General features: G+C 36.5%; 1 protein-coding gene across 1 annotated transcript in view; it reads left to right on the top strand.

Annotated features, from left to right (window-relative positions):
• auts2 (AUTS2, activator of transcription and developmental regulator) overlaps window positions 1-22,372 on the top strand; it is a 68,651-nt gene that overhangs the window by 2,555 nt on the left and 43,724 nt on the right. The window contains exon 3 of the mRNA XM_031896219.1: window positions 2,280-2,328. Within this exon, the coding sequence (XP_031752079.1) occupies window positions 2,280-2,328 (49 nt within the window). The remainder of the gene's footprint in view (window positions 1-2,279; window positions 2,329-22,372) is intronic.

Below are 22,372 nucleotides of genomic sequence, written 5' to 3'. Positions count from 1 at the left end.
ATGTTCATGTACACATAATTAATAGAATTATTGCATTATGAGGATACATCATTTGCTCTGCTAAAATAGTATTGCAGTAAATGAGAAAAACAATTTTTATATATATATACACATATTCTGTGTTTGTCTATATATATATACAGTTATTTGATTTGGAACAAAGTTTCACTGTTTTCAAGCTTGATTAGCAACCTAAGGCTGGATGAATATTTGTCAAGATGTTGCAATTATAAAGGATATTTTAGGGTGCATTTGTCAGTGCAGGGAAGTATAATTATCCCAAGTGGAGATCATGCTTGAATCTAAAGAAGTATTATTGTTCAAGAGTTCGAAAACATTTGGGGCGTAGAACCTGAGAGTAATTGGAAATGTGGAATTTAATTTTGTAAAAGAAGGAAGCTGCTAGACCGACAGTAATAAAACCTATGCCTTTAGTGTAATTTTGCGTACATTGGTAAATTGTAATAAAATATACGCCCTAGATCTTTTAGTTGTTTACTGATGACACACCTCAGCAATGTATATAATTAGTGTGCATTTCACTCTTTTATGTTAACTGAACTTTGGATGCTGGCTGAAAGTCTAAAAATGTGTGAATTTGTGGAGCTGGGAAGAGAAAGTCTAATATGTGCACTGTGTGTCAGGAACTGATTGTAGTCTGTGAATGTAAAGAAGGTCAAAGTGTGATTACAGGAGAAGCTTGTTCACTAATTCACTTGCCCAAATATTTGTTAAGCCCTATTAGAAAATGTTCCAAGTACTCTCACCGGTTGCCATTTTGTCTCTTATGTTTATATTTGTATTCGGCTCTTAATTCCAGTACACATGTCAAAGCCAAATTGGCCAGCCGCTTTAATGCTAATGCGGTTTATGCGTGGCTGAATTGATATATTGACATGATGTCTTGAACAGCAATTTTCAGCACACATTGATGGTTTTTGCCGTAGTCAAGTGGATTTGTGATTTTTTGTTTTACTCTTCTAATACTGGAAGACGCCACACAAGAGCATGATTTATATTTATCTTTGTCAGTTAATAAAGACTGATTATAAAGCCACCATCTTGTCTGGGTCTACAGGAATACTCCCTTTTCTAGACTGTTTGGCTGTAGACACCAGCATCACATTTTCATCATCTGTCGGCTGTCACAGACTAGGACTTTGTGGCTTGGCCACTGATCTCTAATCTCCTAAGAGCACAACAAATCAATAATTTTGATAAAGCCCCAAGTCACTGTGTAACTGAGAGGTGAGAATGTTTACTTTGACAAGTGTACCTGCTTGTTCACTTGATTTAAACCCTGATGGAACCTGATTGCAGATTCATAAAAAGAAACAGGTATATGTGCATGTATATATAAAACAAGAACATATTGTCTGCGTCTGGGATTTTTAACTTGAGCTTTTCAGCTGTCATCTTATCTAAGCAGATGCTAGGAATTGTAGTTCAGGAATTGTCACTGGAAGTGTAAAGGTTTGACATAGCCTAGTCCAAATACAGTATGCAGGCCAATAAGTGTATAAAGCAAAGATACCTCTTGCTGGAGGAACATGCAGTCTTTGTTTCTGAACCCTGTAGCCATCAGATCTCTTACCTTTGCATAGGAGTATGTATAATTGTAGTAGACAATTACAAACAATGTAACACCAAAGAGTTGCTTTTTTGTAATGTAAAATGATCTTACTCAAAAGAAACTGTTAGTATTGGCTGTGGAGATGTATACATTAACATTTGCTTTCCATAGATTTTAGACATTCTATATCTAAATGTGCTGTTGTGTTTTGTCTGGATACATTTGGGGAAGTTGGTGTTAAAAAAATATAGCAGAAATAGGCTAAGCCAAGAAAGACAAAGTGATTAAAAATAATGTATCTATGAAACCACAACATCACTACACTTCTTCAGCTGTATCACATTTGGTAACGCAGCAAATCAAGTGCATGAGCTGGAATACAGCATTTGGTTTATGACAAAAATGTCCTTTTTTCAGGCGAGTTGCTGTAGGAAATCCACAGCTCAATAGCACCACCCTGTGGATTTTGGGCTTTTTGTGAACAGTGCATGCAAAATAAACTGGGGGGGTATCTTGCTTTTCCTTGAGAATGTCTTTATATGACCGATTGCACTAAAAATTATGAAATATTGGTTTGATTAACAATAGCTTATATGTAGAATTATATATGTATGCATTTACTATCTTGTAAATAACCATGTAGCAAAGAAATATGACACAACCTTATATAAAAGGATTATTAATTTATGTCTGTTTTTCTTTCTAGGTTTCGGATGCCAGTTCAGAGAAATTATTTCACACCATCTCAAATAATGGTAAGGCCATAAATGATTGGCACCCTTTAATTATTCTTGTAATTCTAATTGTCTGAATGATACCTGCTCAGTGTAACTTCTTCTGGGAAATCGTTGACTGTGTTACCAGTTTTTGGTCTGTTCAGATGCTGTAAGCATTATTGCTTCAGTTTGCTGTATGTTTGAAAGGCCAAAATCAAAACCATTTTTAAAGAGGAAATGTTCACCTTATCATAGGAAATTGTATTTCAAAACAGGCGGCTAGACACAGGCCATGTAACATTACATTAGAACAGTGCTTATGAAATTATAGGGGACCCAAAGAACTAGTTGGGTGATGGACTCTGCTTGATGGCAAGTTAAGGTGAGATTTCATGAGTATACCTTGCTCTCCTGGAATCCCAGCTTGATGGTCAATTATGGTCATATCTGGGGTAGACACTTAAAATTCTTTAAGCTATGAATATTACAGCCATGTTTTCATACTTCACAAAAACTTGATTCTTTGTGTAATTATTTAAAACAAAAATACAATTACCTTGTAAATAAATCTCCTTTTAGTTTCATCACTTGGGTCTGTGCTCTGCACTAGAATCAAAGAGATTAAGTGTTCCCTACACGCGGCCAATTTAGATTTTATTTCCTGCAAATGTATAAACCATTCAGAAGTAGACAAATTAAATCCTCTTTTAAATCCAGCATTTCCTGTGGGGAAGAATTTTGCTTGTGGATATGAGGTTTCAGTGAAACAACCCCGGATTTGGAGAGTTTTGTGGAGAAATCTTGGAAGCTTTTTTCGTTTTGATATATTAATGCTTAATACTTAAGTCTTCATGTTGAATAATAATGGGCTTCCTTAATAGAATAATGTGCTTTCTTGGCATAAAAAACTTGAATGACTAAGGACTTTAGTGAAAAAACATTTTGAGACCTATTGGGGCAAGCAGCTGTAATACATTGTGCATTGTTTCCTCACCAGTATTAAGCCTTAATCAGCTTCTCAAGGTAGCCAAGGACACTGCAACTGTCAGTTTGGTTATGTGTGGGGGTCTTCCATCACCATCAGCCTCCAATTTTATTAGAGTTTATTTCAAGGACCAAAACCATGGTTGACCAGGTTGTCTATTTGTGACAGGGTGCAATTCTGCATGGGTCCACTAATCTGTTGCACACAATCAGTCCATGTGTGGAAGCTACCGGACTGATTAACCTGAATATTTGTCACTAGGCTATTTATTGAACTGTAACCACTTTTTTTGTAGAAATTTTTTAAAGGGTTAAAAGTGAACATACTATATCAGTGCAGTAATGGATAAATGATGGAAACATTGTATAACAGACAAAATAATGCAATATAGTGTGATTACATGTTTGTAGTGTTATGTCATACATTTAAATGTTGCTTGAAAATGTTAATGAAATAATTGTCCCGTTGGTGAGTCCATTATCGCATGTAATCTTTATCCCTTTATTAGGGAAATCGAGAGATACAAAGCTAAGGGATATTAAGCACAATCTTTACTAAGCGTAAGAACTGTGACCAGTCAATCAACATTTCTGCCTGACGGCCTATTTTGTGGTTGAAGGGCAGAAGGACTCACCTTTAGAATAAGGAAAAGTGTTTCATTAAGAAGTTGTCATCTTGTTCCTTTCCCATATTCTTATTTATGATTTGTTGCGTCTATTTGGCTTTCAATAAGCATCCTTGACAGCAAGCCTCTTTTGAGGTGCTCTTCTGATGTGATTTAGTTCTCTTGAAAGGATTAAGGTGTCTTTGTGTAGCCCAAAATCAACATCAGCACTTCAGAGCTTGGCTTGGGAATCCACACACAAATAAGGTTTTTTGTTAATGGTAGATTATTCTTTTTGGCTTGATTTCCATTAAAATAGCTTCATTCTTTGCTTCTTGTGAGTTTCCACTTCTTGCCTTATGCTAATTCTTTTGGGCAGGCTGAATGAGGAAAGAAGTCAACGAATATACAGGTGCTGTAAAAAAAAAAAATACTAGGCTAACCGGTATTTTGTAGTTGAAAAGCCATAAGGACTTTTTTCATGGGGATTAGTTCTCTAAACCTGAATTTTAAAATGGCTTGAAAGGAGATCTACTGTATTCTAATGGTGTTGATATGTATCTAAAAACAGGTGCCAGATCTGTTGCGTGTCCAATATGTATGAGTACGAAACAAGCTGATCTTTGGTAACAATGCCTTTAGTGATTGGTTGGATAGCTAGTTGACGGCGTTGTCATGAAGCTGTCAAATTGATGAACATCATGATTACGTTCTAACACAAAGCTGGTCTGCCCGTGTTGAAAAGTCAGGACTTTCCGCATTATGTAGTGTTACTTGCCAAGAGCAAGGAAAATGCTGAAAGGAAGGTCAATTTTCTCCTCCATGAACCATATCTTTCTTCTTAAGAGCCCCAATTCACACAGCAGTCTGAATGTACAAGGCTTGCTAATGGCATTTAGGCATCAATATCCAATTAGAACAATACATTATGTATGATTAATGAGATTTCCTAGATTAGTAGTTTAACACTCTTTAATCCCAAGAAATCTGTAGACTAGATAATTGTTGTATCAGCATTTCCTAATGTATTCCTCTAATCTTTATGCGAATCCATCCGACACATATGCATGGGCATTTAGACCAACAGCTAGCTTTGTATATTATGTTAAGTGCTCAAACACACTGTCAAACTGCCTATAGGGTTAAACAGCAAAATTAAGCGGCACATGTTTTATTGTAACAAACAGAATTTTATGTTACACAAAAAGACGTCAGTGCCGCACCTTACAGATGAGTTTGTTACCTTGCTATAGGGTGTTAATGCACAACCTTTTTTATTTTAAATAGGAAGAAACAATGGCCAGGATTGTGTTGCACCCCTGTTCTACAGAGATAGAGAGAGGAATAGAATTGTACTGTTTTGTAAAAATAACTAGGGAGTTTTCATTATTGCTTTTTGTGTGCTCTGGTCCAAAGACTGTCTTTGAGAAGCATCTTGAACGGCGATAAACTGCAGAGGTGTGTTGTGCTAAGAAAACAAATAACTTTTCTCAAGCCTCTGGCAAAATGGCACATTAAATATAATATTTCAGTTTTTTTTATATTTGTAATTGGGAATATTACAGCCTACATATTGTGATATAAGGAAGCCACTATCAAGATAATAAAAAATAAATAAAATGTACTTGTTTGTATGTTTACAGCAGTGTTAAAGCACTACTTTGTAGTCTAACATTTGGTTTCTTGTGCTCCTGCTCATACCAAGGTCAGACATACATAAAAACAACAACACAAATCAAATCGCTGTCCTATAGCTGCAAAGTAAGCATGCAGCTTAACCTTGCTCTAATTGCTGGGCCAGCCATCCACTGCTTTAAATCCTTTTAGTGGGGCAACCAGTAGACTTCAGTTATATAGTCAGTCTCAACTATGTTGAGCTATTTTAAGATTAAGTAGTTACAAGACTCTGAACCTTTCAAAGAACAAGATCATGCTCCATGCCATTGTGGTGCACCCTGTTGTTTTACCAATAAAAGTGATGACTAGATGGGTACATAGTTCATACTGCCACACTTGACATGCATTGCTCAATCACAAGCTCACATTCAATGGTATATCAGCCAGTATATCTGCCCCCTCCATATTCTTTGGCATTAAGACAGACTGCTGGTGTGTTGCATGCAGTGGGAACTGTGAAATTACTAGTTGCTATGGGTTAGGTGGTATATGAGCTGCCCTGTGCCTTGTGTGGACTAAACTCTATACACACAGCTCCCTGCATTTTCTAACTTTGGTGACATTGCCTCACAGTGAGCCTCTGCATAAGTTCAGCATAAAAAAACAGTTTTTCACTTGCCTTCAGTATATTTTTCAGAGGAAATCTATATATTCTAAGCATTTGTGACTAAAACAGTTTTACACTGACAAGCACTAAAACTGTACAGTCTTTATCACAAATTGTTATCACTGTAATATGTCCTTTTTTCCCTTTCTTTGAAAATATGTTTATTTAAAAATATTTATTTTTTTGTGCTTTACAATCTGGATTCCGTTCAGCAGTTACCATTCCAATTAACTAACAATTATTTAACATTAACAGTAATTACAGACGCCAGTTAAGCGCCCACAGATGTCAACTGTTAGCTTTGTACCTAATCACTCAATGAAATGGAGAAAGTTCAACAAACATCCAATTAGCCAAGCAATTAGTATGAGTTAAGAAAGAACATGCTATCATGTGTGAGCTGATTCAATTTATTTTATTTTGGCAGTAAAGCACACAGTTACAGACAAGCAGTAATAAGTTGTACAGATAAGATAAAGCCGTATTGTCCTGCTGTTTACACAAGACTTCTCTCATTTTTTTATCTGTAAACTAGGCAAATATGTTTTACTGCTTAGGTCTTTAACTTTATAAAAGGTAATTGTGTTAGCTGATTGATAAGTGCAACACTGTCATTTTGGGAGCAGGGTCCAAGTGTAACCGGGAGGGATTTTAGCCCAGATAAGGCTTTGTGGTATAACAATAAGTTGTATTCATAATTGAATGTACTAGCTTCCTACACAACATGGACCTTTCATATGAAATGTTATTTGGCTGGCAAAAGCAAACGTAGATATTAAAGGGATGGTTTACCCTTAACTTTTAAAAAGGTATGCCCTATTACTAGCACATTTGCAATTGTTTTTTGTTATTCATTTTTTATAGTTTTTAAAATATTTGCCTTTCTCTTTTGCCTCTCTTCAGCTTACAAATGGGGGTTATTGACCCTGGCACCCAAAAACTATTTCTTTGTGAGGCTGAAATTTTATAGTAAGGCTGATGCTAGACAGGACTGATTCATGGCCTGCGGAAAAAAAACACAGGCCAACAATCAGCCCCTATGCTGGCCTTCTTCTTTGCCTGTACCTGGAACCATTAAATCAGCCTGGGTTCAGGCACATGCAGCTCATATTGGTGAAGAAACACAAGACTTCTCAATTCAGAGCCATTATCAACTATGTGTGCCTGCTCCCGGGTCGATTCAATGTTTCTGGGTGTTGGCAAAAATGAAGGCTGATACTGGCGGTGGGGCTGATTCCTGGCCTCTGTTTTTCCACAGGCCAAGAATCAGCCCTGTCTGGCATTAGCTTTACAATAAAATTGTAGCCTAACAAAGAAATAGTTTTTGGGTGCTAGGGACTTAACACTTATGTTTACATGCAGACCCTCTCCTATTCATAGTCCCATCTCTTGATCCAACCACTGCCTGGTTTCTAGGGTAAATAAGACCCTAGCATCCAGATAGCTGCTAAAATACCAAACTGACGAGCTGCTGAATAAAAAGCTTAATACCTGAAAAACCATAAAAAATGCAGACTAATTGCAAATTTTCTCAATTTCAACATCATATTAAAAGTTTATTAACAAATGTATTAAAGGTTTATTAAAAATTAAGACCAAATCACATTAAATAGATTTTACTTTACAACGCTCAAAAGTCACGAATAACCTGACATTTTAATAATTGGTGCTTAGTGATGTCATTGTTAAAATATATCAATATAACAAATCACCTTTGAGTTTCGTGAACTTTATATGGTCATAAATTCGTCCACAACGTTTCATCTCTTTTTTTTACAAAAGAAAGTACACTGTTACCTATATAAATTAATATTAATAATTAACTAATACTGGGTAGAGATAGCAGTAGCTTGCTAGAGGTTGCCTTTGGTTCCTCCTATGGAATTTTTACATTGCTTCCATTTGACCCAGATCAGCCCTTTCTGTTCCTGTTAAGTATGCTGTGTAAATAATAATAAAAGTAATAATACTACAATATACAGTATTCAGATGCATGCAGTGGGACAAGAGAATGTTTTCTTATATAAGTACCATCAAAAGTACCATCAGGTCGGTGATTTTTGTTTTTTGTGCCTACATTTGTGCATTCCCACTTCCACACGCCCATTCAGTTGTTGAGTGACTGCCTGAGAATGCCTGTTTAAGGAAGGTGTGTTGGAGCTTAAAGAATCTGTTTGAATGCTTAGTACAAACTTTTCGGGAAAGATAGCAGAACTGGAGAGCAAGTGAATTGTTTTCAAGGGCTCTTTGGCCTTGAGAGTATGTACTAATTGACTGATTGCAGGAAGTGCACATATTTGGATTTCTTCAAGAGTCCATTGAAAATCCAGTTCTTGCTTATCTCCCATATTGCACCTGTTGTGCCTCAGACACTTTGACTTTTTTACCCGAGCACTGATTAAACTTTAATTGTGTTAATTATTTTATGTAGTGCCTGGGATGCTCGTATTTCATGTTTAAAGCCTATTAATTGAACCATCTAGCTCTATCTTAGTATTTATCTATTTGCACAGTACTCATTTTATGTTAATATTTAAGTATCCCTTCTTTAATGAATTAGTCTGATGCAGTGTAAATATTTTACCGCTTAGTGATATGTTGGCATTCAGATGTAAGATTAAAACAAACACTGCTGTTTCTTTTCAAGTCTAGGGCAAGCGGGCAGCTCCAGACAAGATTTCAAAAGCTTTTTAAAACCATTAATTGTCAATTTCGTTTTATATTGAAGTGGGTGCCAACTATGGAGGGTCTGTTTGGCATCCCATTTTTCCTCTCTTAGCACACTATTAATCCCAGAGGATATGGCATTCTCTAGCCATCAACATCTTGTCAAAAAAAGAATAGGGGGCTGGTTCTACTCAGGTTACTTATTCTCTAAGGGCACAGTCTCCTTGGAAACAGGCACCAGAGGAACATTCATTGAAGAGTGACTAGCCTATTGAGTGCAGCATGACTGTTAACAGGAGAAGATCTGTATATTCTGCATCCTTGGTACCAGGACTAAATGAAGCCAGAGAGACGGTCTCACAAAAAAAGAAACAATTTTAACTGTGGCTTAAGGTTGCCATCTACTGTTCCTGGTGTATGTGCTGAGAACCTTTCTACTAACTGCATCTTTGACCTTAGCAGATTTAAACATAAGTACCAGTGCTCTTTATCTTGTCAGATTTGTGGGTAAGGTAAAACAAAATCCAGTTCTGTTTTCTGCTGCTACAGTACAAAATGTGTTTTGTAAACATTAACAAATCAATACAAAAGACTATTCTTAAGAAGTATGAAATTATTTTATTTGTGCAAGCGGAATATACAAGAAATCTTGCACAAACTAAGTTTACATTACTGTTCTCAGAGGAAGAAACTTTAGTAGAATTATTTCTCTGGTTTCATTTAATCACACAGTTACAGTTTCAATCTTAGGAAATATCAGGAAAAAAAAAATCTCTGAGTATGCTGAAAGAGCAACATATTGATAATTTTGTAGCGTATGCCTTAGGGTGAAGACGCTCTAATAGCAGCTATTTTTTCATGGCTACTAAACACCAGAAAATACCTTACCATAGACAACATTGAGAACTGCCTCTGCTAATTATCAGTAATTCAGCTTTGTCTATTTTAGTAGCCACGACAAGTAGCTCCTTGTGTCTTCACTCAGAGCATTAAAGGATATGCATTGTTACTTAGGCTGTGCCTAATGGAGGTCTCCTTTGCTTAACTGAATGTGCAGGCAGCTTTTCCACTAAAAAGACACTCTGCCTGCCAGGCATTTTCGTTTTGTGCTGACAGCTGCAGGGAATAAGGTGCTTCCCTCAAGCCCAGTCTAGCTCTTGGGAGTAATGGACCAAAAAAAGTCTCAATGGCTTATTATTGGAGAAGCCACCAAAATACTTGCCTAACGTCTACATTGTGTAGGTTGCTGGGACAACAGCACCGGGTGGCACTTTTGTTTCATTTACTTTAATTTTATTTTAAGGGATTATATATATATATATATATATATATATATATATTTAACATGTTTTGTCTTCATGGGTGTGTTTGTTGGGCAAACAGTATTTTTCATACTTAAATAGCATGGTTCATACAAACTGAAAAGGTCTGTTTGTGTTTACCTATTTTCTGTGGCTTTCATACTTATCAATTGTCCCATGTGGTTATGGCTATAAATGCACCTTTGGATGTGTGTGCAGAGGAAATTACTTAGGAAATAGCTCTCCTGTTTTTAAAGACATAAAGTACCACTTGGAGTTCTGCCATAGTGTCATAATGCCATATAATGTAAAATGACATACAAGCAGATTGTTTTTCTTCTACAAATTCATAAAAAATCCTTACTCACACAGGTAATTGTAGATTGTACAGCATAATTATTTCTTTTATTTACCATTTTATTTATATGGTTTATTCTCCCTTTAAGATATTTAACTAAAAAAAGATTCAGCTAAAAACTAATGAAAATGTATTTTGCTTCATTTTCATTTTATATTGGATTATTAAGCTGTAAGAGTGTTTCCACTTGGCCTTATGCAGGTTTACACTATAAAAAACAGCAATTTAATTTCATCTACCATCCCATAAATATTTGTTGTCAGTATCTGTAAGTCCCTACTTTCCACAGAGACTTTTATGATTTGCAAACTTTCCTGACTCCCACCGTAGTCAGGAATGAGAGACTTGAGCTTTCTTGCAGTAAATAGCATGCCAATTCTTAAGCTGTCATTGCTATATGTCACTGCTCTCTGCTGTTCAAAGATTTGCTCTGACGTTTACCAGTCACCACTCTGACTGTTATTGTGGCGGACTCCTTGCACACACCAATTTTTGGCAGCTGCAGTATGCTTTTGGGTTTGTTTAGCCCAATTATTTGCTTGTCAGTCAGAAGGCTGGGTGTTAAGCAGATATTGTTAAGGTATTTTTGTCCCACTGAGCTGCCATAGTCTAATGAGGCCCTCAGGTAAATGCCTATCTTGTCAGCTAGGTGCTAAGATGATGTGCCGTTAGAAGATTGGGTTGCAATTAGATTGTTTGAATAAGATAAGATACATGGCTAAGTAAACTGAAGGGCAGATTAACCATGTGAAATGTCAGACTAAGAGCAAGGTGTCTCGGGTATATACAGAATTGTATGAAATATAAATAGCTTTGGGTTAGAACATTGTTTTTTTTTCTCATACCTGCAACTGAATTTATCCACTAGTTAATGTATAGTTTATGCAATGCGTTCCTAAATACCTACAATTATTGATACATTTAGCTCTTCTTTATCTTTTCTGAAATTCCAGAAAATATAAATATATATAGTAAGGTACAAGAAAGGCACAAATTTAAATGTTGCTTATACATAATCACTATTGGTTGTTAATGTTCTAATTCATATGTATTTCTACTATTGTCAACTACTCTCCCCAATAAAGAAGTAACATGAGATTCACATGTATTAGCCCATGTAATAAAATGTATTTCCTTCTTTTGGAGCACTCAGGTTTACTATACCTGTACCAATCAGGGGCTGATAAATTCCTCTTTGGTCCCTGGGCCCCTTCTACCCTAACTTTTGCCAACAAAAATAGTTTTGGTACATGTATACAGTATTTTTTGGTCACCAAACAAATTCTCTTTTTTTTGTTCACGTTAAAAAAAAGTGTTCTCATTCTTAAAAACTGTATGCTCTGGGATCTTGGTGGTTCAGAATAAGTACAATATTGTGTTTTTTAAACTACGTGCTTTGTGCAATATTTGTTGGGTTTGCTACACTCTTTCCATGCATTCACAGCTTAAAGGGAACATTTTTTGGCCAACTGATCCATACTGATAATTATGTGATGGTTTTGTGTGCCTGTGCTCTATGCTGACTAGTACATATACGGTTGTTTTGAGCTGGTGGCCTAAAGAAGCAGCACAATAAAAAGGTGGCCATACTGTGTATGGCCCCTCACTTTGTGTTTATCCATTCTGCATGCATTAAGACATAGGTGATGACTTAAGGTGGCCATACACGAGGCGATTTCGCTCGTTGTGCGATGAACGATTATATCGACAAACGATCGTATGGCGATCGAGTTCCCATACGATATGCCATCCACGGGCAACGATAATTCGGGAAAGATTTCGTCGCATCATTATCGTAAAATACGTACGATCGTACATCTACGTACGATCGAACGTTGTTGACTTCCGCTGCTGGCAATCGTGACATGCGCAGAGAACAATCGTTGAAAGACAAATGTCTGACACTCACACCAACTGGCAGATTTTATCGTTAAACGACCAAAATTTTTAAACCTGGCCGATCGATTTTGGGGACGATAATGTCGGCTCGTTTAGTGGGCCGACGATCGTTCGTACACCACCAACTATACGATAACTTAACGATAGCATCGGATCGTTTGGGGATCGGTCGTTTGTAAGTAAAAAATCGGTCCGTGTATGGCCACCTTAAATCCCAAAAGATAGAGACAAGTGAACATGCTTTGCTCTTCCAGACAGGGACAGGGCAAGCTGACCAGGCACCCTAGGCAACCCCCCCTCACATGGGCTTTGGTGTGCATGCCCAGTTCCATCAGTTCTGCAGTTCCCGTGGGGGGGGGGGTTCCGATGCGATGGGTCATTGCCCCCATCTCATAATGACGGGGCAATGACAAAAGAACGCGGACTAGGGGGTAGCCAGGAGAGGCTCCTGCTACACAGTGGCTACTGCAGGTAGCTAGGATCATGTATGAGTGTAAGGGCTCTGGTACACGGGGAGATTAGTCGCCCGCGGCAAAACTCCCTGCTCGCGGGCGACTAATCTCCCCGAGTTGCCTTCCCCCTGCCATCCCACCGGCGAACATGTAAGTCGCCGGCGGGATGGCAGACGCGGCGGCGCGATTCTGCGCAAATCGCCGAAAAAGACTCGTGAGGCTTTTTCGGCGATTTCCCGAAATCGCCCCGCCGCGTCTGCCATCCCGCCGGCGACTTACATGTTCGCCGGTGGGATGGCAGGGGGAAGGCAACTCGGGGAGATTAGTCGCCCGCGAGCAGGGAGTTTTGCCGCGGGCGACTAATCTCCCCGTGTACCAGAGCCCTTAGAACCTTTCTGAACGATTTCGCATCTATTCTAGCTCTTCGCACTTGCCTTTAAGTTCATAAATAAGCCTTAAGATGTTTACCCATGTTAATAATTTATCATGTGTTATCTAGGCTGTCACTTACTGTAAAGAATTAAAGGTATGCAATCTATTATCTGCAGTACTTAGGACCTGGTGTTTTACAGATAAGGGGTCCTTCCATATTGTGAAGTGCTATACTTAAATGCTACTGAAAAAAGTATAAAAAAAAAAAAAAAGGTTGTTTTGTCTCTTTAAATATTCCCTTTTATTTGCTTGAAGAATAGATTATAGCATGTAAAGAAAATAGACTAATAAATCCAAGAGGTTAAATGAGAAGATAAAGAAAAATAGTTTGGAAAGTGGGCTCATGGTTTGAGGTTTTCTAGTGGGCCACTGGCATCCCAGTCCGACACTGTCTGTGGCTTACTGCATTGCTGTATTTCAGAGCTTTCAGGATAATTTGTTCCCATAATTGCGCATATAAGTGGATTATGTGTGCAATTAAAAATGCTTTCTATTTTTCAGCAGGTTAATTTAGTTTTACACTATAAACCGCCAAAATAAACTGCCAAAGAGCCTTCCATGGGGACCAAAATAAAGTGTTTTTGGATGGTTATTTGTAGTAGACTGGACAGAGAAGTAGCAGATATATGATATTAGTAAATAGGAAATTTGATGATATGTAGGTAAATGGAGTAGGATATCATATATTCAAGAGAAAGTTAATTATTGACTACTGAATGTATGGGTGTAATCTAATACTTTACTCTCTATACAAGGCCTAGTAAATTTCCACTGCTACATATCTTTTTAGCACCTCACAAAACAAAGAAATATTGACAAACCGCCACCAGTCAGATGTATTATAGTAGACATTCCCATGGGAAAATAAAACAAGGAAAAAGATATGCTAAAATAAAGAAGCATTTGGCATAATTTCCCATCAGACTGTAAAGAACACGCGCAGGTTCTGTAAATATCACTAAACAATGTTAATGAGGTCTTATCTGGGAAAGGCTTTTTTATGATAAAAAAGAACGTGCCAGTGTGATTTTGTATCTGACTGCTACATCCATAAAGTTCACATCCACAATATGAAGCATGTACTTATTAACAGCTAGTAAAGCATCTCAAAATGGCTATAGCCTGAGATAAACCAGAAGACTCTGAAATCATTGTTAAGTGCCTACACTATGGATATGGATACATTGACAACTTACTTGAAAAGAATGTATATGTATATATATATAAGGCGCTTCTTATTGATATAGCCTTAAAATACCTTTAGGTCTGCATAATGGTGCAGGAACATCATGTGGTGGAAGAGAAGAAAATAGGAATCTCAAATCAATAATGCCTTTGATCTTAAGAATATAGATTTGACAGTAGATTTAGTGGTGTCAAATTGCAACAAAAATCCCAAGAATCAATGTTCGTCAATTGCTTAAGTAATGTTCAGGTGCCTTGAGAATTACATTAACTTTATCTTAATGACCACCACATCAATCATGGTATTTTTTTCATTGGCATACGCAATAAACTTTTCAACTGAGATCAAAGCATTTGCGCATGGAGAAAACTAATTGCAGTGCATTTTTTTCTTAGTACAGGTAATTGATATAACAGTATTCCCAAGGTTCTCAAAGTCTGTCATTTGAATGCAATGTTTGGGAGTTGACAAGAGCAAGGTTTGGCCACTGAAAATAAACAGACATTTCTTTATATAAAGGAAGAAGATGTATTATATATAATACTTAGATAATACTCAGATCTGCATCTGTGGGTTGCCACCAGAGACTATACACATGGCTTATACTACCAGCACTTCCTTGTCATTAAGGAAATACTGTAGTTTGCTTCCAGTCTCTATTGGTAGCCAGTGCCGAATGTTGGCCAGAATGAATTATAGCGATAGCAGTACAATACTATATTACATTGCACAGAGCAAAGCTGAGACATCTGCATCCCCTACAGCCAGAATGCTGCTCTTCTATCATATATTGAGGCTAGCTACTGCCCAAAGTTGGATGTGTTAGGCGTCACTCCAGGCAACTAAGCAGCATGTGTGGTCCCAGCCAGAATACCTGTTTAATCTTTACATTAAAAGCCACCAGTTTCACCACCAGGTTTTATATGTATTTGTTACTTTTAGAATTGTACGTCAAGCATCATCAGATGATTTATCGTCTGAAAATCCCACTAAACTAAAATAGTCTATTAATGTGCCAACAGGACAGAGCTGCTCTCATTGGAGGACTTAAATCCCTTGCATTTAAAAATAAAATTTTGAGATCCTGAAATTAGGCAAAAAGAATAATTCTGTTGTTTCTGAGTAGCAGGTGGAAGAATAGGAAAGAAGATTATTGGCAGCTATGTCTGTTTATCAGACTGTGAAATGACTTTAGAAGAAACCGCTGTTAATGCTTTGAGTGTGCGGTTTAAACGTTGTCAGCACTTTCCTCTTGCCACACAGTTTGGCCGTTTCAGGCCCAATAGTAGGACCAACTATTTGTCTGTGGCACTTTCAGAAGAGCATGTATTGTGTAAGTTGCTTGCCAAAACAGAAAACCAGTTTGGCTTGTGACAGTTTCTTGCACATCTGCCATATAAACGATGTGATCTGCATTCCTATAGCGAATACACTGATGGTTCAGACAAATAGACTAATATATTGTCTACTTGAGTTAAGCATTAATGAGCAGGGCCCTCTTTATTGGTGGATTGGTCAGTATTTGGATGTAAAATAAATGTTGAATGTGTAAACTCTTCTATTATACAAGGTTGATATATTGGTACTTTATAAACACTAGTTAATAATAATAATAAATAAATAATAATTGTACATTGTTTAACTGGTCTCACTGTATGTTGCCAGATAACATTACTTGTGTGTTGGCAGGATAAAAGGATAAAAAATGAAAATCCGTAATCCTTGACATTGTATTCTGTGGAATTTTAATTACATATACATATAAACTACATGATTTTTAAATAAACATATTGTGCATTCTATAAATGCACAATATGCAAATTTTAGAAAATCACCTGGAGTATTATAAGAAATTTTGGGCTGTTTCATGGCCCTTAAAACCTGAATCACTGAATCTTGAGGTTTCCATATTATTCTTTCTTTTTTAACCCACATTTTTACCCAAGAAGAGGGAAGGTGTTTCTATTGCACATTAGGTATTATTGTGGTAGTAAATTTTAGGAAGTTGCAAAATATAAAAATATTGCTTCCTACACTGTGTAAACAACTGGTCTAATATCCTGTATAGTAAGAGCTAGTAATGTTTGAGGTACTCGTTGTTATTTATGAATATGGTGAGAATCAATCGGTCATATTGTGGTGTAAAAAGCAGTGACACATTTTAAAGAACTTTTGCACAAGTTCTTTAAACATCTTCTTTCTGCCATCATTTTACATTTCACCGGACATATTCGTGAAGTAATTATGTAGCATTATATACCTGTATATATATATATATATATATGAGGGAATTATACTAACTGTGTTAGCATAAATGTGGTAACCTAATATATATATATATTAATGTGTTTTTTTTTACAGGCTCCTAGATATATTTTACATATTCACACGACTATTTCTTGACAAAATATAGCCAAGTCCCGAGATTGAATTCCCTAATGGCTGAGACTGCTGGTCACTTGGTGTTCGTTTCTTTCCCTAGGCTTGAGGCTAACAAAGGCATATTACAGTATTAAAATTCAAACTGATTCATCAACTTTTACTTACAGCAGATTGTTTTCTTTACCAATCCACCATGATTAAAAACTGTTTTACATTTCCCAAAGGAGCCCAAGCTACTCCCGCAGCTGCCATTTTCCTATAAAAATGAACATGAAAGATAAATTTAGCCTGACCCAGGGGCAGGATTAACAGCCTGTGATGTGTCACATCAGAGTGTAAGGGGATGCTTTTAAGGCCTCTGTCATCTGTTATGACAACAAAGAAAAAAAAAAAAATCTTAAATCCGAGTAGAAAACATTCCGGTCTGTTTTACTAGCAGATTAGAAAACTGAATGGTGGGATTAACTCATTGGTTCACTAGCTAGGATACAGTTGTACATACATGGGTGGTATATTTTATCTGTTCTGAATAACAGGAAGGCTATTTTCCAGTAGAATTCATTTTAAGCAAATATTTTTTCAATTCTTTTTCTTCTTTTTTCTGCAATAAAAAAATAGTACTTTGTACTTGAGGGAAACTAAGCTACATACATCCATATTGATATCAAAACAATTGGGTTTACATTATTTAGGTGGAAAACCCCAGCTACTACTACTTAGCATTTCAGATATCATCCCATACAAGTAGAATATTTGAACACCTAATAATGTTTTATATAAATATATCATCTGGTGTATCCCCATGTTCCTACGATAAGGCAAACCTTAAATCTCTACTTTGATTTGCATTTTTGAGATCAGCATGTAGTATTCAAATTCTGGTAGAGGTTTTCTGCCAGACGTTCAAGTTTTACTAAATGTTTTCTCTTGTTATTCATAACTTTAATATGAAAAAAAAATCTGACTCTGTCTTTTACGGTACTGTATTTTGGAAAACCAAGAATGGTTGCACAGGGGTTCAGAGAACAAATGGTAATAACAGAAGACTAGTGTAGGCCTTTGGTAGAAGCATACTGTGTTTATGAAAAGGATACCATTTATAAAAATAAGCTCTATGATGTTTATTTAATGGTTAAGCATATTGTATTTGTGAATAAAACTACAATTCAGAATCTTACTGAGGTTGGGAAGATATCTTGCACCTTTACCAGGACATAGTTGCTACAGAAACAAAGGGTTACAATGTTAAAATTGGGGAAGGAATTCCATTTTGTTTATATTGGTCAATCCAAGGACACATCTGTTGTCCATTGGGTGTGATTATTATTCTCTAGCTGGTATAGAAAGATAAGAGGTATTTTGTTGGTTCTTGTCTAAGTATCAGTACAATTTTTTTTCATCATTTTCAGAAAGGTAATTATTAAAATGATTAAGTAACTGGAGAGACTAAAGGTGACCATACACCAAGAGATTTGCTTATTTGGTGAAGTCGCTAAACAAGCTGATCTTTCTCTAGATATGCCCACATAGTTTTGAACTAGAGAAATATACACTGTTTTTCCCTCTTTAATAACACTCTGGTTGAAGGAAACAATGGTATTTTGTCAAGTGAACGCTATGCTGCCCATACTGGTAAGGAGGTCCTATGTACACACATATGCACATAATAAGCAAATGCCCAGCTTGATCATTATGCACATGTGTGTGACCTTTTATAACTTTTTGCATTTGTTTACTTTGTCCATAGAAATTGCTGTTTTAAAATAGAACATACACATGGAATGTTCGCTGTCTGTTTTGCAGTTCAAGTGGCTAACTTGAAAAACAGAGCCTTTGGTCTGTCTGGTTAAACAAGTGGAACATATTACAATGTTCACACTTGCATGTCCTTCTTGGCCTATAGAAAAGAGATGTTTTGAAAAACAAATTTTAGTTTCACATCTTAGCATTATGGCTCATTTGGCAATTTTAGATGCTCTTTGAAATCTTTGTTCTTATATAGCCCAAACAAGGCCTGAAACTATGCCCATTTACTTAGATAATTATTGTCTAAAAGTTCTTGTGCAAGCTCTCAGCTCTCATTATTACCTAGAAACATGGACTGCTTCAGTTGTGGACTACAGTGTCATGAGAAGCATTTCAAATACCAGTCAGTGTTGATGGTTTTGTGCACATTTGCCCCAGTGCTTTGACTGCTTTAACACTGAGATCAAAGCCCTCAAAATAATTTGTGTGTACTATTAGTTTGGGTGAAGGTACTATGTAGTCTTTTGCTCTTCAGTCAATGCGCTTTTGTGATAAATATACATGAAATTGCCAAATTAGCTCTATAGATGTGTGCATATATACTGCTCCCTTCTGGTCAGTATGGAGTAGTTTGAATTTATTGTTCAATTACGCCAGTGCATTAATGGTGTGTACTTTCTTATTTGTTCCCATATTGAATTGCTAAACATGTCATTAAAGCTCTGAAGTTTAGTAATAAGATTACCTTGCTTTTATAAACTGAATCCTGTGTAGATGTTTATGCGGATTTAAGGTCATAGACATAAACCAAACATTGTCTAGGCATTGTCAACCTTAGTAACAGGATCTTTGTTTGAAAATCTGAGAGATATCAAATTCCCTCTAAAACCTGCTGCTTGTTTTGTGAGCTGCTTTCCAGTGCTAAGGAAACAATCTGATGTGTCCGTCTGTGACACTTTTACAGCTTGTTTTCCGTAGAGTCAATGATTGCTAGACAAGGATTTATTAGTGGTTGTGCTACACAAGGCAATTAGAGCAATTAGACAGTAAATGGAAAGGATTTGGATTGGTATCAGATACTCTTCCATTCACTCTTGCATACTTAGGACTCATTCCGTGCATGCAAACAATGCAAGCTAAAGGATTATTGTTGGAAAGAAAAAAAATAAGAATGTGTGTGTGTGTGTGTATATATACAATGTATTAGTGTTGTCATTTTTTTACATGCTCCAGTATCTCACGCAAAGACATTTTTCATACCTGCCATCTGATAGGCCCTAATATATATATATATACCCACAAACCGTAAAATGGATTTAAATAGGACTTGTTGCCACCAATTGGAATTTGTATAATGTATTTTATGGGGAAAGCTATCGCTAATTTAGCAGTTACTATTAACAGCATACTACAAAGGTAAATATGGTGTTTACCCAGTACTGCACAGTGTGTAGGCTTAATTTTTAAGTTGTCCCTTTTTTCCTTACAATTTGTGTTTTTATATTCAGACCGTATCACAAACAAAATGTTAGGGGCTGAAAGGTTATGTTATTTTTATGACTACATGGAATTGCTTGCTAATGCTGATTATCAGGGTGTTTAGTAATCATAAGTGAAACACCTACTTCAAAAAAGAAAGATAAGCAGACTGTTTCATCATATCACACGTTCGCAAACAATTTTATCACAAAAGAAAGAAGTGATTTATTTCTCAGCTGAGATAAATTTCTTTTAACCCTCCCAACTTTTGCGCCAAGGGGGCATTTTTTAAAGAAAAGATTTCAAATGAAAAAATAAAACAAAACTTATTTATTGGAAAAATTGGAAAGAATCCAGAAGTGCTCTATGTTGTTTCCTATTACTGCAGGAGGATGAATGAGTAAGTGGAGATTTTTGCTCATAAAGAAACTTCCTGATATCTCTTGCAAACCTACGCAAATACACAACTGCTCGACTGCACTGCTATACTTGGTAGTATTAGTAGTACAGTTTAGTTAATTAAGCCTTCTGCCAACAGCGTCATTAACATGAGGTGAGGGCTTGCCTACCTTCTAACTCAGTGATCCCCAACCAGTGGCTCGGGGGCAACATGTTGCTCACTAACCCCTTGGATTTTGCTCTCAGTGCCCTCAAACCAGGTAGTTATTTTTGAATTTCTGACTTGGTAGCAAGTTTTGGTTGAATAAAAACAAGATTTACTACCAAATAAAGCCTCCTGTGATAGTGTGCATAGAGGCTACCTAATAGCCAATCTTAGCCCATATTTGGCACCTCCATGAACTTTTATCATGCTTGTGTTGCTCCCCAAGTATTTTTACATTTGACTGTGGCTCACGAGTAAGAAAGATTGGGGACCCCTGTTCTAACTCCTCTGCCTGTTTCCAGCAGTCTAGTTCTACTCTTACTCATCCTTAGGTTGCTTGCCCCTCACTGGAGTTACCTAGGTCGTTGAGTAGAGCTCACTTTGTCTTTGGTCTTTGCTGTGTGTCTTCCTTGAGCCTAGAAAATTATGTGTACTCCATCTGTACTTGAGATAGATTAAAGATAGGTTTTTGGGTCACGGCCATTAAATACAGGAAAAGTAACTGGAGTTTGCCACTCCGGACATTTGGAATTACTTTGCTTAACAGTTTTATCAAGAAGGAATTCAGTGGGACATCAAATAGTGTTTTTATAGTTTTTAAATACAGTATAATATAATATAAAGCTCATAAAATTTGAATGTATCTACATTTTCTTATGTGTTTTCGTATATTTGCATCAATTTGCTAAAAATAAAAAAAACTAAATCATTAATTTGCCAAATTAAATTTCAATATATTGATCATTTAACATTTTTGCTTTTTGATTTAACTTTTGGGGATGTGAGAAAACACTTGCATGCTATGTATATCTAGAAGGCATTCATATAGAAGAATATTAAAGGATGCATGAAATCCTTGTAATTGCATGTTTAGCCCAGTGAAGGATGTTTGTTGGAAAGTGAAATGCATAAATAATGGCTGATGTGTTACTTTTATAACACATCAGATACCCAAGAAAACAAAGTCCTGTCCTGAGGCAGATCTAAGCCTTATGACAAAGTGAGAGGCGTGCTGTAAGGCATTCTGGTAGATACGTCAGATCAAGCTGATGCGGCACTGATTGAGCCAAGTCAGTTATAAAATGCTTCAGGCGACAAAACCGATCAAGTAAGCAAAGCTCTAAACTGAGGAAGTGAAGGTGGTTGTAAAGGAGAGAAGAATGAAGGGGGTGATATATTATGTCTTGTTACCTGATAGAAAAAAAGGTCCGAAATAACCTTCCAATTGAGTTTTTGCACTAGAATGTTCTGCCTATCTTGGGTAGATTTTCCACTACTTTTATTTTAGATTTTTATGTTATTTATGTAATCTAGGTAGCAAATACAATAACTCAGTGGAGCAGCTACTGGTTTGTTACATATATTGATACCTCACTATGAACCCATGAAAATAAGGACAATTTCTTTAAAAAGTATTTGCTTTAAAGTAACATTTTCTGCCTCTTAATTGGTCTTATTTCATATGAGGATTAGGATGTTTACTCTTGTCATCTTTAACTGCTGTCTCTGGGGATTTGCTAACTTACAGATAAATCATGATTGATTCAACTGGCGCTATAATGAATGTTGTCATTTGCATATATGAGGTGCTTTAACAAAGTCTTCCTGTGTGCGAATATGAAAGTGCGCAAGTCACAGCAACCAATTATTTTGCTTTTCTTATTCTTATAGTTCTATACTCATAAAATGGTATGCTTATTAGAT

The sequence above is a fragment of the Xenopus tropicalis genome, chromosome 2 (assembly GCF_000004195.4).
Source record: "Xenopus tropicalis strain Nigerian chromosome 2, UCB_Xtro_10.0, whole genome shotgun sequence".
NCBI classification, from domain to species: domain Eukaryota; kingdom Metazoa; phylum Chordata; class Amphibia; order Anura; family Pipidae; genus Xenopus; species Xenopus tropicalis.
The sequence above is the reverse complement of the archived record's forward strand: the minus strand, read 5'-3'. Positions and strand labels throughout refer to the sequence as shown.